Genomic DNA, 15,233 nt, shown 5'->3' with positions numbered 1-15,233 from the left:
AGTTGCAGGTAATGTAATGTAAACAACAGGAGCAAGAAGGGTGCGTAGCTGCTTCTCAGCCATGCCAGGCCAGAGCTGAATATCCAAACAATGACACTTCGGGGTTTTTTTGGGGGAACAAAAATATTGGAATTATTCTGTTTGTAGCTGTGGTACCTATATGTAGAATAGGTGGATACAGTTTTCCTTTACAGTTATCCCTTACCAAGATGATTTCGAGCTCAATTCTTTTGTGTATTAAAGTTTGCTCCACATTTTATGGCTTTGGAGTTTAAATCCATAAAATATTGATCCTAAAAAGGGATTAATCGAGGTGAATCCCTAACTCTGCGTATAGCTGGCTTGCAAATGATACAGTTAATACCACTTGTTTTATGCTAAGAACAGCAATGCTTCGTTACACCATAATTTACTAGAGTAAATGAGGTATTTATGGTACCTATTCCAGGCTTTCTGACTGAGAACGCTGCTGTTTTCAACAATGCTGCGTCTTCGGTTGGGGTCCTGACAAAGCCTTCTAGGCAAGGCGGTGTATTTTCAGGGCTGTACGGCGAGATACAGCTCTCATTTTGTGAAGACTTGGCACAAGTTAGTGCCTTGCGAGCACCAACACAGCTAGTGCCACCACTACATCTGTACGTAACGTGGGTAGAGCACTTTATGCACAAACTTCCGAATTTGATCCTTTCCAGCACGCCGGTGGCCCTGCGGAGCTCGGCAGCGGTGCTCAGGGTGAGGGCCTGGCCGGCCAGCCCGCCGCCAGGCCCCGAGGGCGCCGGCCGGCCCACGCCGCGGCCTGTCCCCCGCGCCGGGGGTCTCCCTCCACTTGCCTGCTGAGCGCACGGGACCACCCGCCGGGCAAGCACCGCGTTCCGGGCCTCCGCGGAGGCGGCCAAGAGGACACTCGCCCTGAGGCGAAGCGGATGAGCGACCGGGCCCACCGCCATCGCGCCGCGGCCGAGCGCGACCCCTCACTACCTCAGCGCGACGCGCCCCGCCCCTCCCCCCCGCCGGACTACATTTACCAGCATGCCGCGCGGCAGGCACGGCGCCGGCGAGGTGTGCGGGGCGTGGCCCGTGTCCTGCGCGGTGACGTAACGCGGGGGCGCGGCCTGCGTGAGCGTGAAGCGGGCAGAGGAGAAGGACGTAGCGGGGCGAGTGCGCGGGAGGGGGGGCTGTCCCGGTGAGAGCGGAGGCGTGAGTCTGAGGGGGGGGGGGGGGCCGGTTGTTGGCGGGCGGCGGGACCGGCCGCTGCCGCAGAGGTGAGCCGGCGGCAGGAGGGGGTGGGGGGCCCGGCCGGGAGCTCAGCGGCGCTCCGTCGCCTCCATGGGGCCGCGGGCGGCCGGCTTGCCCTGCCCCGCCGCCGCGATGAAGTGACAGCGGGCGGAGAGCGGCGGCGGCGCCCCTTGCGGGCTGCGAGGCGAAGGATTGCTGCCGGCCCGGCCCGCGGCCGGGAGTCCGGTGAGTGAGGCGGCGGCAGCGGCCGGGGCTCGCTCGCTCCCCTCCCCGCTGCGCGCCCCGCCTCCCCCCGCCGGCCTGCGCGGGGGTCTCGGTGCGGGGAGGGGAGCGGGAAGGCGCCGGGCCGGAGTGGGCGGCGGAGGGGAGCGGCCGCGCCATGAACTACCAGCAGCAGCTGGCCAACTCGGCAGCCATCCGGGCCGAGATCCAACGCTTCGAGTCGGTGCACCCCAACATCTACTCCATCTACGAGCTGCTGGAGCGGGTGGAGGAGCCGGTGCTGCAGAACCAGATCCGCGAGCACGTCATCGCCATCGAAGGTGAGCCGGCGGCTCCGTCACGGGGGATGGGGGGGGACAGGCGGCGGGGGGGCCCCGCTCCCCCCACCCCAGACCCACGGCCCTGCGTGCGGGGCTCTCGTGGCTCGCTGGGGGCAGCCGCCTGCACCCCGCGGCTGCCTGCCCTTCCTCCACCCCCCGCCGCAGGCGCTTTTTGTTTTGGGGAGGGGGTGTCTTGGCCTGGTCCCCGTCAGCCCCCCCAGCGCTGAAGGGCCAGGCTGGCCCCTCGGCGTGGGCTTCCTTTGCAGCCAGGCGGGAGGTGAATTTGCTGAGGGCGCGGGTGGGAAGGGGCAGTGGGCGCTGCGAGGAGAAGTTGTTTTTGCCGCTTGCCCGCCGCCGCTGTGCCGGCAGAGGAGTGGGTTCGGGTAGGGAGGATGATGCTCGCTTTGCTGGCCGGAAGGTAGGAGAAAATGAGTTGCTTTCTGTATTTTTTTTTTTTACCTTTCGTGCTCCGTGCAGTTTCTGATGGAGAGGCTTAAAGTACGGGCTTCTGGTTTAGTGGTGTTGAGTGGGTAAACAAGGTGTACAGCCGGGTTACGGAGCGGTAGTCTGCCTGTGCAGCGGTGTAAAAACAGGTTGGGAGGCAAGATGGAGATAACAGTCTTCTAAGCCTGGATTTGCATGCGTCTGTCTGCGAAGGAGCACTGCAGAGACTCTTGAACTGCTTAGGATGTGCAAAACAAGAAAAAATTGTCAATGTTGGGAACTTCGCAGATATTTTCTCAACTGTCACTGGAGTTAAAAAAAAAAAAAGCAAAGCGTATGGGCCAAGAACATGTATTTTTAAGAAGAAATTTTTGAGTTGTTTTGCATGATAATTTAATAAGCTTTGCATTGTGTGCTGTTGCAATTGAAATAATCTGCCACTATTTTGGAAGGGATTCATGCTAGGAGAGTTTGATGTACAGCAGCTGGAATAGAAAGGCTGCTTAAAACCATCTTGTGGTGTTGGCCTGTCTTGTCCTTAAATTACATGTAGTAAAGTCCTGCTGGAAAAGCTGCTGTTGAGATTTCTACTTGAAAGACTGTGTTATTTGTCTGACTCTTAAGCAATGCAGCTTCAATAGAGAGACATAATGTTTAATACTGTTAACATTTGGGAGGGGAGAGCAGAAAAACCCTCTTCAGTGTCTTGTACAGTGAGTCACTGAGACTGGCAGTGCCTGCCACTTATTAAAGAACATAGCTGGATGCAGAGACTAAGCTGGGGATTAAGTATGTGGTAGAGCTTTGTGCATATTCTCAGTTGTATTGGTCACTGCATTGAAATTATGGTGTCTGGTCATTGGCTTCTTGGAGTCTGGGTTGTCCCCTCCTGGGAGTCCTTCCCCTCTGCTCTCCTCTTTCACTGAAGAGATGGAAACTTCTATGGTGGAAAGGGTACAGCACAGGCACTCAGTGCTGCTCGTGTTTGGAGTTCTGTGGGATAGAGGATGCCTTCAGCAGAAGTTTTTTTTGTGGTAATTAATACATGTTTAGATAGTCTAAATGTGTTTATCGACTAAGATGCTTGGGATATGGCGATGCAGCCAAGTTTGTGTTGAAGTGGGAGGAGGATGTGAAGTACTGTATGTAGTTATCCTCATAGCATGTGAGTTATGTTAGTCTTTTCATGTATTAATGATTTGTGTTACTTAACTGTAGCTCAGTTCATTTGTCAATCACAAAGACTTTAAAACCAAAATAGCAGCCTGCAAATGTGTTCCAAAAGCAGAGCTGATGAGTAAAATTTTCCTAGACAATTTGCTGTCTAACTTACATTGGGTACTGAGTCATGAAACCAGTAGATCTGATTCATGGGAAAGATTTAACTATAAAAAGTATATATTTTAGGTCTTTTCTGTTCTGAGGACTCTTCAACTAACTCTGAATGTGAAAAATTGCATATATTTAAAAAAAACAACTCCCCTCTCCTCTAGATTACGACTCTACCGGGTTGTATTTTTGGTAAACCTCCTTTATCTGGCTGTTTCTCACTGATACCAGCTTTTAAATGTATGTGGTAATGACATATTGCATGTAGGAAGAACTTGGAAACAGTCATTTGTTTTGTGCCCGTTGCAGTCCAATTTTGTTGCGAAGAGTTTAGTGTTATAATGGTACTTCCCAAATATCAGAAAACCGTTTGAGTTTGAAGTACTCAGCTTTTTCACTGGCGGCGAGGAATCATGGTGCAGTTGGCATGTGGCTGGCACGAGAAAATATTAAGTAACTTTTTACTGAAATAGTTTCTTCCAGCCAAAGGAGAACTGTACCCTTTAAAGAAAAGAATATAGTCTCATTAGTTCAGGCAGCTTTAAACCATAACTCTAACCAATGTGTGCTCCTTCAACAGCTCAAACAATCCTTTTCTGCTTGAGAGGTTTGACAGATCTGGAGGAAAACGTAGTCGGAATCTAAAGCAATTTGAGACTTATTTCAGTGCAATAGAGACGCTATTAATTATTTCCACTATCTTTACTGGGTGTGGAGTGGCACTGTCTTCTTAACACTTTGGATTTTATTGGCAATGTAAATTCTTTCTTTTTAGGCTTTGAGTTCTATTACAGGAGTGTCTGGACACACTTGCTGTGCTGATGACTGTTGAAATAATGTGCAATTAAAACTGGCCTTTCAGCAGCAGCAGTTCTTTACGTTCAAGTACATGAGTTGTATCTAATCCTAAGAGAGCAACTATTAAACATTCCAAAGTTGGGTCCTAAATTGACACGCTGATACTTTTCTGCATGCGTTTGCTTCCTTGTATTATTCTAAGTTAGATGTCATAGTGAGTAAAACCGTTCTGTGTGATATGAATTAGCTTTTCCTCATTGGATAAAAATGCTAAAAATTGGTTACTTTTGAGGTTTTTGCATTTCACGAAGTGGCAAAGTCAACAGTTTCCAAGCATATGCTTCCATTTAGTTTTCTTTGAATGAAAATCATGCTAAGAAACCAAACAATTTTAGATGCTGTCATTTAGGCTGTTAACTGTAGTAAAAAATGTCTTCACATGTTCTGTAGCTCACAAGCTTAGTTCCACCCATAGATGCATTGGTACTTGATCAATATGAAACAGTTCTTCTCTCATGTATATTGTGTGCTTAGAAATGGAGAGAAGAAAGCAAAGGTTGACTTGATCAGTCTTTAATTTGTTGGTTTCAAGGTTATGGTGGTCTTAAGGGGGGTGTGTGTGTGGGGGGGGGTGTGTGTAGATTTGTAAGGGTAGGTAAGAGCTGAATATGTCAGTTCCAGTTTCTGTCATCCAGACTGAAACTAGCATTATATTGCTATAAAACTTTAAGAATGATGCAAAACCAAGGAAAGACAGTGAAGATTTTAATTTCTGCTCCTTCATGGAAGAATTTTAAGCCAATTTAAGAATGTCAATGTTGTCTTGGCTAATAGTCTGTCAAAACACTTTTGCTAATATACTTAATGCTAACAGATGCTAATGCAGCAAGTGTTGAGCATCTGAAATAGTTTGCTATCCTTTTACATAGTGGCAAGCCCATCAAAACAGATTCTGCTTCACTATAGGGTTTGAGCATATTTTCTTAACTGGGAAGTATCTTGAATCCTTTAAGGCTTTGCTTTGCTAGTAGTGATGAGGCTGAAGATACCAGCCTCGGTGTGGCTTTCAAGTAATTGGAAGATGTTCCCTGTAGTCTGTGCATGCTTTTTTTATTATTCATTTCCGCTCTCTGAATGAATAGGAAATCTGATTTTATTTATTTCTTTTTTAATAGAAGGGGAAGCTGTTGCTTTAATTGGATGCCATACCAGACATTCAGTTATGAATTGCCATGTTCCAGCTGATTTTGTTATTTCTTTTCTAATTTTTCTGTTAAAATAATTGAAATGTGTGTTTTGAATGCTACTTTGAGTTTTGAAATTATGATTATTGGGTATGTCATGGGGCTTCAATCTAAGTCTTAGAGAAAATACGAGATGTGTACACTTGAAAATTGCTTGTTCGGGGCAGTGCAAAGATGACAGTGCACGGCGGGGTGGGGGAGTGGGAGAAAATGATATAAAGTATAAACCTTGACTTTTGTTCTTCTATCACTTTTAAAGGTACTGTTTCTTGAAAATTAAGTAATTTAGTGTTTAGCTAAAACTCTTGAAGGGCATATGCCTCAGACATCTGTTGTTAACTGATGCGGGACTCCATTTTGGTGTTACTACCAGTTGTGGCCATTCTTTTCTTGGAGCCCTGTAACTTAAATGCTGCTATCAAGTATGCTGGGGGGGGGGGGGCAAGTTCAGTAGAACTATCTTATAGGAGAAGTTATACTCGATTTTGGAGGTGAGGTAACAATAGTATTTTAACACTTCTGTTGCTATTGAAGTCTGAGCTAAATGAGTTGAAAAATGAATGTACTGTAAAAGCATTGTTTTCTGTTGTGAAATAGAAGACTACAGCTGTTTTTCCTGTATAATGTACTTGTTCTCTCCAACTTGATGATAGAAAAATGGCAGGCACATCAACGATCAACCTTCTTTGGCTTCCTACCATGGAAGGAATGTCATTATTAATTGAAAATAGGAGACTTCTCTTTAACTTGCCAGCTTAGTGATAAGATGAGGGTAAATCACTGCTGTATAGTAGCATCCTCTTAATAATGTGAGCCTTCCTGCAGGTGTACAAATGTCTCATGATGAGGAGCAAAAGCTGATTGTAGTACAAGAGGTGGCAAATAACTATATCAGAGCTGCAACTTGGAAACGATGATAGTCTGAAAACTATTTGAATACCAGTCGCTCTTTTTATACTTGGCTCTTTTGTTGAAACAGACTTAGATCTAGCATCTGGGGACCTCTGTGCAAATAAATAATTAAACCAAGCTCTTGCTGAGGGAACTTAGGGCATATGCTGTATTACTTCAATACATCAAAGGAATGATGGTATAGATCAGGTATTTATTTAGGCGTAAATGACCAAAGCTGAAAAAACCTCAGGTATTGCGGAAGACAATTGTATCGTGAAACCTTCATTGCTCTGTTCAAGCTTTTGTTATCCTTGTGCCTTTTTGAACTGTGGATCAAACTATGTAATTTGAAATAATAAAAGGGATGCTCCAAACGGCCATCTTGTTTCAGATTTCTGGGAGAGAGAGCAACAATAGAGCGTGCTGGGAAGGTGCTTTTTTATTTGTTTGCTGGGGGATTAGGTTTGTGCGATTCAGCCGTGGGGAATCTGAACATGTTAACTATGTCTAGTGCATAACTGCATCTAGGTAAATTCTGAGCTTGCATGGACTTGGGCAATGATCATCGCCTGTAAGAACCAGAGCAATATGTTTGGAACAAATGTCTTAATTCCTTTTTCTGTTCGTTGCACATGTGTGACTTTGTGCACAGAGTTGTGCGTTAAGCTAGCTAAAAGGTGGCGTTCTGTCTGGCTGTTTGTAGACCTTCAGTGTGCACAAATTGATGAAATGCAGTACATCTTTAGTTTTGGGGGCTAGTATCAAAATGGAAAGATGTTTCTTTTTTCATGTGGAAGGTAGTAGACTTCAGTGTATGAGTAACCAAGAAAATGCAAATGCTTGTCCTTAACTTGTATGGGGAACTAAGAGTTGGGTTTGGTAGTTGTGTCCCAAGTTACTGGAATGTCTTATTCCGAGTCCAAGTGACTGTGCCTTCTTATTTTTAAGTTGTATGCTGCGTCGCTATTCTCAGCAAAAGCTGCATGATTAAATACCAGATGTGTTTTGAGTGAGTGCATGGCAGTTACAAATTTAGAGGAAAGCCTTAAACCATTAACTTTTGAAGATAACTTTTTTCCTGAGGCAAAGATGGAAACATGCTGTGGATCAGCTGATATTGTTGGAACAAATGTGTTGTGAGGCTTTATGTTTTTCAGGGAGTGTGCCGGGCTTCTCCCACCGTTTGCTTTGGGGGATTAGTTTAAAGCAGCATGCAATAATGCTGAAACAAGAGTTCATGCTGCTGTGTATACAGATCACTGTTCTTATTTCTATTTAAATTGGCAAATGAGTCTTACTCCCTAGGAAAAGGGGGCACTCAGCAATGCAGCAGATTGGGCATTTGATTCCTTTGGCTGATCTCAGGCACTGGGGAAAAGGAAACACACCTTGTAATGCTGGCTGCTGTGTTTGTGTTCTGCATTGTACTTGGCAAAGTATTAAATGGCAACTGCAGTTTCTGAAAGGTGACATAGGTGCTCAAGCGTCTTCACAAGATTTATTTTCTAGTAATGTATATTGTCTGAAGCTTGAGGTATCCATAGTTTTAGTCTTAACTTCGCCATCTGAAGGAGGTGGTTTGAATCTTGGATCATGTGGTGAAAACTGATGTGGGAATACGATGTATTTTATAAATGGCAAATATTAACAGATGCGCTTAAAAAAAATACTGTAGTCTGACATTTATAAGTGAAACCAGAAAACCCATTTTGGGGGGAGAATGATGGAGGTTGGAAATAGTGCCAGGCAGATGAACAGCTTCTCCCCAAACCTCAGGAATATTCTGTTCCCTACTGCATCACAATGGGAATTGGTTTTGTCCTTACCAATAAGCAAGGTGAAGTGGCAGTGTTGATATTTTTGGCAAACCTTTGATGAAAAGGTAATTATAAGCTCCAAAAATCGTAGTAGCTGAAATGGAGAACTCATTTGCATCTCAACTGTGTGACCTTCTGCTGACAGGGCATTTAAAACATCTGTTTCTGCAATTGTTAGTTTTTATGTTAAGGGTATTCTTTCTGACCTTCATACGCATGGTTTTACATCATTTGTGGAAAAAATCTAAAATGATTACGTGGCAATCTGCAGTGGGTAAACTCCTCTGGTCTGAGAAAGTATTGTATAAAATAGTTTTGATAATTCTAATGTCTGTGGGAATCGGAGATTTGTCATCTGTAATATTAGGTTTTGTCCTTGACTACCTTCAAGCCCTTGTTTGTACTTCATGTCACCTATACGGAGGGAGAACTGTGGCTAAACTTCTCTTTTGTGTTCTTACTTGTCCTCCTACCATGAAATAATTGAGCAAAGATGGTGCCAGACATGGACAAGTTGTGAGATGCTGCTAATTTTGGATTTGAAGGCTTGTGGGAATTCTGTACCATTAGGACTCAAATACAGCTTCCTGGATGCCATCTCTATATGGGGAAGAGAGAGCTGTACGCATGTAGCCCCATGGCGAGGGTGAGCGGGTGCCCCTCGGGCCACTGCCCGGGCATGAGTCAGAAGAACAGAGGGCGAAGGGCAAAGATGCCAAATAGTGGCACACAGACTCGGAGCAGGAGGCTCAGATCAATTTGGTTAGGGGACAGTCCCCTTTCCCAGGCTGAGAGCACTGGTGTGATGAGTTGTGCCTGCTCCTGTGGGAGAGCAGCTTGGTCCAGGCGCCTGGGTGTCATCCGCCCCCCCCCCCCCCCCCCCCCCCCATGCCTGGCCTTGGTGGGGTGTGTTTTGGAGCTGTTTTGGTTTTTTTTAATATGTTTGTTTTTTTTTTTTTTTTTAAGTACATATTCCTACTCAGCACTGGTGAGGCCATGTTTGGAGTACCTCTGTCCCATTCTGGGCTGCCCACGACAAGAGGGACATGGGCGTACTGGAGAGAGTCTAATGGAAACAGTCAAAACGAAAGTGATAACTTACGATTATCTATTTTGCTAGTTATCAGGCATTTCACTCATTTGTCATGTTATACTTAGCACTCTACTAGCAACTAGTCATGTTCATATATTTTGGGATTGTAAGTGGTAGGTATTGAGCCTTGTTGCTGTCCTAGAAGACTTAACATTTAAATGCAGTGAGAAGATACAGTTCAACTGCAGTCATAAACTCTCCAGCCTGCGGGTACAGGGCAGTGAATAGCTGTTTGAGTCATGAGGTTCAACTTTTAAAAGGATATTATAAAATTAGGAACACTTTTATTCTCTGCTGTCTGTATGGAAAGACTTTTCAACTACTACTCAGCCTTCTGGACAGAGCTTTTGATCTGAACTTGTTTGCAATTAATTTGTTGTAATTGGGATCAGGGTCTAAATACTGCATGAATCTTGTGACTCATGTTAGAAATGAAGTAGCGGTGCCATCTCATTTAAACATTTTTTGGCTACTGAGGATCAACTTCTTAGCTTGTTTTCAATGTCGAATTCCAAGGTGGAAACAGAAGGGTTGTTAGGTTCCCTTGCTGGTAGCGAGTCCGTTGTGGACAGATGGCAATTCCAAAGCCCTCTGAAAGTATTTAATGTCTTTTTTTTTTTTCCCAAGGTGGATGGAAGCAGATGTGTTACTCAATCGCTGTTTGCACATTCAACCTTATTAATGCCATTTCAGGATTCAGACTAATATCATATTTGGAACCTGTGTAATGGTACAAATGAAAAGCTGTTAAGATGGCAGTGCATTTCTAACCCAGTGAATGACTTGGTTTTTTCATTTTTCTTATTGTTTAAGTAAGCTTCAGTTAACCACTTAAGGAAGTACTAAAAATACAGTGTTGGTGTGTGTGAGATGTGTAATTTCAGTGTCTTTGTTTAGTAGCTTTATTTGTTTACATAGTTGGATACTGAATGTAAACCTAATGATCGGACAGCTATTTTGTTTGGTAATTTCACCTTCTGTACTTAAGAAAAATACAGGCAAGCAAAGTCACTCTTGGCGCAGGAATTGGATCTATAGCTTTAGCTGTATTGCTTTGTACTTTGTATTTATTTATAAGAAACTTGAGATGCAAATTTTTCTTTTTCATCATTTTGAAGGGACTGAAGGAATGTTTATAGCCTAGACCAAATCAATGCTTGACACAATTTAACTTGAAATCTGTAGGAAAATTCACTTTGAGTTGAACTTGGTAGCACTTACCTTTTCTCTTAAACTAAAGCTGCAGGTGAAGTTCTTCCTATTAGCAAATTTTCTATGAATTTATACCACTATATCTATGCTGTGCAACTCTATTTTTCAGTAACATAACCAGAAGGCGGGCACAGCACGGTAATCGCTGTTGCAGGGTTTTGTAGCATCCTCTAACTTACTCTCACGACTTTGTTAGACAGAATTAGTAGCGTATGGATGTGAGATTCCCATTATCTTACTGCTTCAGCTTCCCCTGCTCAGGAGAGCAGCCAGCAAGCCTGTCTTTCAGGTATCGCAGCAACTGTGTTCTCTAGAGGAAATATGCTAAAAGCATGGTGCCGGGACAGCAGTCGTTTCAATGTACACCACTTAACCTTGCAAACGCTTGCATAGCTGGGTTAACTAGTTGTGAACCAAAAGGAAGGTTTTTGCATCATTCAGTCAGTCGCCCGAGAAAGGTGTCTCAGGACCTTAAGTAAGGAGGTGGCTGGTATACGAATTTGTATGAAGGTGGAAAGCGAGTGTAGCAGGAAGACATATTGGATGTTAGACTTCAGCTGCCTATTTGAATATGCTTGCTTTGCGTTTTTACATTTCTTATGGAACATTTCATTAGTGAAAGACAACTCGTATACAGAATAGTTGTTCTTAGGGTGACCGCAGCATGGTACTGGACAGCAGATGTCATTTCCCGCTAATGACACATCAAAGTAGTTACATTTGAGCGTAGGGTGGCCTGTGCTTTTAGCGGAGTCTGATACGTGTGAACCCAGTGATCTTGGGATACTGAAATGGCCATCTAGCGCAGGAATAAAATCATCAATATACTTCTGCATTCCGTGCTGTCAGAGCCTGTTCCTCTCCATGGAGTCAACGTTGGGTGGAGCGCAGGCCTTAAGGCCTGGAATAGTTAGCAGGCATCTCCGATCAAAACTGCAGTGCCTCTGGGCTGGGGTAATGAAGTTGATGAGCGTGCTGTTGTAACACACTGATGCGGTGAGAAGCAGAAAGCCTACTATAGCAGTAGGAACCTACAGCATTTCTTGTCTGTGACCTACTAAATTACCTGTATTGCTTTCAAAATGTCGAGCTGACTGTGCAGGACACACAAGGTCTCTCGAAAACTAAGCCTTTAGTAGTGTTCGAATTCGAATGGTATGAAGGAGTAATTGAGCTCATGTTGGATTCTTACATTTGAATATTGCTGTCTCTCCTTTTGTAAACCTAATGTGAGGGTATGAGTTAGGCTTTAGTGACTAAGCGCTTCATGATTAAATAATAACTGATACTTCTGTCACAGTATACTGTCGTGGTTGTATTGCTCACGATCACTTGTAGATTTGGTAGACAATTCTGCTCAGGCAAATGTTGTGCGCTCTTAGAAGAATGCGACGAATTGGGCCTGATAAGAAATAGGCAAAAGTGAGAGGTAGAAGCTGTGCGTGATGACTAAATGGAGATACAGCTTCGTATCTGCTGCTCTAGCTACTGTTAGAGGCATATGATAAAACAGGCATTAGGTTCTTGAGAGAAAGATGGGCTGTATATCTCTTATTTGATAACTTGTTCAGCACTAAAACTACAATGATAGCTTGGAAAATCTTAAGAGATACGGGCATCTGATAGTGAGAATTCTGATAAAGCAGCTGCAAATAATTTAGTTATTAATCTCTGTTTCTGGCTAGAAGGTATTACTGGCTGTATTGCCAAGGGTACAAGTGTCAGTTATCAAAACTAATAAATAATGACAGTGAAGGAAAATGTTTCTTTCCTTTCATGACCATCAAATCAATGATGTAGTAGGTGTTAAAAATGCTTCAATGCTAATGCGTTGTTAGTATTTTCAATACACCCTAAAGTCTTGATAAGATTATTTTCTTTTTTTGGTACTATGAATGAAGCTGAGTAACAGTTCTCTTTCAAAGTATGTTGCTCCTAGAAAATTTGTTTTAGATTGCTGTTTGAGCTTGGGGTTGAAAGATTTCTGTGGGTCTCTGGGCAAGCTTCTGATCCCTCTACACAGGATGCTGACAGTGATGGGTAGCCGCTTTGCGTTGTATGAAATTGTAAAAATTGCCGATGCTACTGGTATGCTTTGAATAATGAAGGCAATCTATAGCTGCAGCCTTAGTGCATGTGGGACTTCAGTAGTTTATCACTTCTCTGTGGCAGTTCTGTTAGTTGAACAAGAATCTGTAGGTTCACCCTTGGAGTTGAGTAAGTGAAAGCAGGGAGGAATAGAAACAAGCTGTGGAAAAATATTCCTGTACCCTGTGGCAACTCATCTATTTAGTCCCTTTTCATTACTTTTCTCATGCAAAATAAGTTTCTAATTTTAACCTGCATTAATTAAGCTTCAAAAATACTTCACCGCTATGAGACAGTGGGATTTAATAGTATCTAGATGTAGAACAATACATTAGTTCATGGATGGAAGGATCTTGCTATTGTCTTACCTTGAAAAATGAAATTTGAGTTAAGGTGGAGCTGACCAAAAGGGCACAACTTGCTTTGAGGCAAAAGATGCACTGAATACATAGGTGTATAACCTCTGAGAGGCAAGTAAGTGATGTGTGTTAATCATCTGGCTAACAGTGCTAGCCAGGTTAGCTGCACAAATATTCATAGCGGGTATCTGCCTTGATAATTACATAATGCGTTTTAAAGCTAGTATTTTAGCTGAAGTCAGGAGACCTATGTGACTTATAAAAAGACAGTACTTCTCCGGGGATGTTTTGCTTACTGGAACATCTTGCTTCCTGTGTAATAGAGTGAACTCAGAGTGGTGCTGATTTGATTTATGATGCTAATTGATGTGGTAGTTGATGTGAACTGCATGTACTAATTGCTCACTAGCTAATCCTCTCTAAATTGTCTGACAAAAGCTTTTAAAATTACATGGTTTTTAAAACTGGTCGGAGTACAAACATAAACAAGTCGGGGCCCCTGTTTTGCTTCTAAGTGGTAGGTACTGAACACTGGTCCCTCTTAATGACTGTAATGTTACAGGGAAACTGCAATGACTTTAATGTGGTCTCATTGTTGTTCGTGGTATTTAAACAACCTCTAGAAAATACTTTTCCAGAGCATGCTTGTTTGTTTTTTTTTAATTCCTCAACTGGATCATTACTAGTATTTGCATGGTAAGAGCAGAATAGGTACGGTACTTGATAGAGCAGTTTTAGGTAACAGAAGATGTGATACGCCATTTGAATTGGTGTCCGTGCAGCAGAAACTGCAATGGGTAAAACATACAAGTAAAATTGGGGATAATTCATGCAATGGTGTTAAGTTACATTGACCGTCTCAGATTCTGGTAAAGGAAATGTATCTTAAGTATTTTATTTACTGGGCAAACCAAGCAACTCTAATGTAAGGTGGAAACTTCTTGTATTTCAGAGCTGATAGGGGAAATCTTAATGTCAGGTTATGGAATGCAGGAGTGTAAAGAAATAACTTCTATCTTCACTTAAAGAAGGTGAGACTTGTTTGAGGAGAGGTGAGTAATAGCTAATTCTTCAGTTTTGAGAGTTGTATAGGCTGCTGTCTATGGGAATGGGGTAGCTGGGCAGAATGTCTTCTGTAGCTGCAGGTCTGTCAGTCAATGTGTATTATGGTGAAATCCAAGTATCTTCATGCATTAAAGATCCTGACAGATGGGTGTTTGACAAAATGTACGTTAATCTACCTCAAACTTAATGTGCCAAGCTGGTTTAGACACTTAAATGAATACAAAGTTTTCTAATTTGAGACTTGCTGTGGGAGCAAGTAAGTAAGTACTGAAAGGAGGCTCAGACAGCTGAAAGAAGTTAGTCAATTTGGAGTGGAAAAAAGCATTTAAATACTGGTGTTTGAGTGTAACTTGAATGTAGGCTGTCAACAGCAAGAGTTCAGTGACGTAAAAGGGACATACTTGTACTTTTTAGTGATCACTTCATGTTAGGTAATGACATGCTATTAAAATTAATGTTCAAATATCTCTCTTGATTTGCTAACTGGGCCAGTCTAATAGCTTTTTAAAAGAACTCTAGTAGATAAATGGGGAAAAAACCAATTTTGCTAGAATTTCTAAACAGCAAGGTAGCTTACTGGCATTGTTTCAGATTTTTTTAAATTAGTATGTAAATAGGGTGGCTTACTCGGGCTGAGCCAGCTACCTGCTAGAAACTTGAATACAAATATCATTATCTTGGAAGAAAGCAACACTGAAGTGAGGCGTTTTAGAAGTTGCCCGGTAGTCCTGAATTTCAGTGAAAGGTGCTATCAGAGGAACCTGTGTTACTGTCCAATGTTGATATATTTCGCCTGGATTATCTGATATTCTGCAGCTGTTTTTGTGTAGTTTTCATAATATATCTCTACATAGCAGATGAGAATATTGCTTACCTGCTGAGTGGTGATATTTGATAAAAGCTGATCAGTGGTGACACATCAGGTAAATCAAATACTGATAAATAGCTGCAGTTACAAATAGGATTAGATCTTTTTAAAACAGGATCAGCGAAGTGGTGGTGGAAAAAAAATGCTAAAACCAGGTATGAACATAGCTGTATAAATGGTTGTAAATGTGACTTTGTGCATGTATGGATATTGGAGCTGGCACGCAGCTATTCAGCTTGGATGC

The 15,233-nt window shown here is 43.1% G+C and overlaps 1 protein-coding gene across 3 annotated transcripts in view; it reads left to right on the top strand.

Moving 5' to 3' along the window:
* Nucleotides 1-1,523: 1,523 nt before the first annotated feature.
* AGAP1 (ArfGAP with GTPase domain, ankyrin repeat and PH domain 1) overlaps nucleotides 1,524-15,233 on the top strand; it is a gene marked incomplete at its 3' end in the record, with an annotated part of 386,349 nt that continues 372,639 nt past the window's right edge. For all 3 annotated transcript variants that reach the window (XM_082001546.1, XM_082001545.1, XM_082001547.1), the window contains exon 1: nucleotides 1,524-1,778. In XM_082001546.1, the coding sequence (XP_081857672.1) occupies nucleotides 1,616-1,778 (163 nt within the window). In that variant the 5' untranslated portion in view covers nucleotides 1,524-1,615. The remainder of the gene's footprint in view (nucleotides 1,779-15,233) is intronic.

This window comes from Phaethon aethereus (genome assembly GCF_964289735.1).
Source record: "Phaethon aethereus genome assembly, chromosome: 6".
Classification (NCBI taxonomy): Eukaryota; Metazoa; Chordata; class Aves; order Phaethontiformes; family Phaethontidae; genus Phaethon; species Phaethon aethereus.
This window is presented reverse-complemented; position numbering and strand designations above follow the sequence as displayed.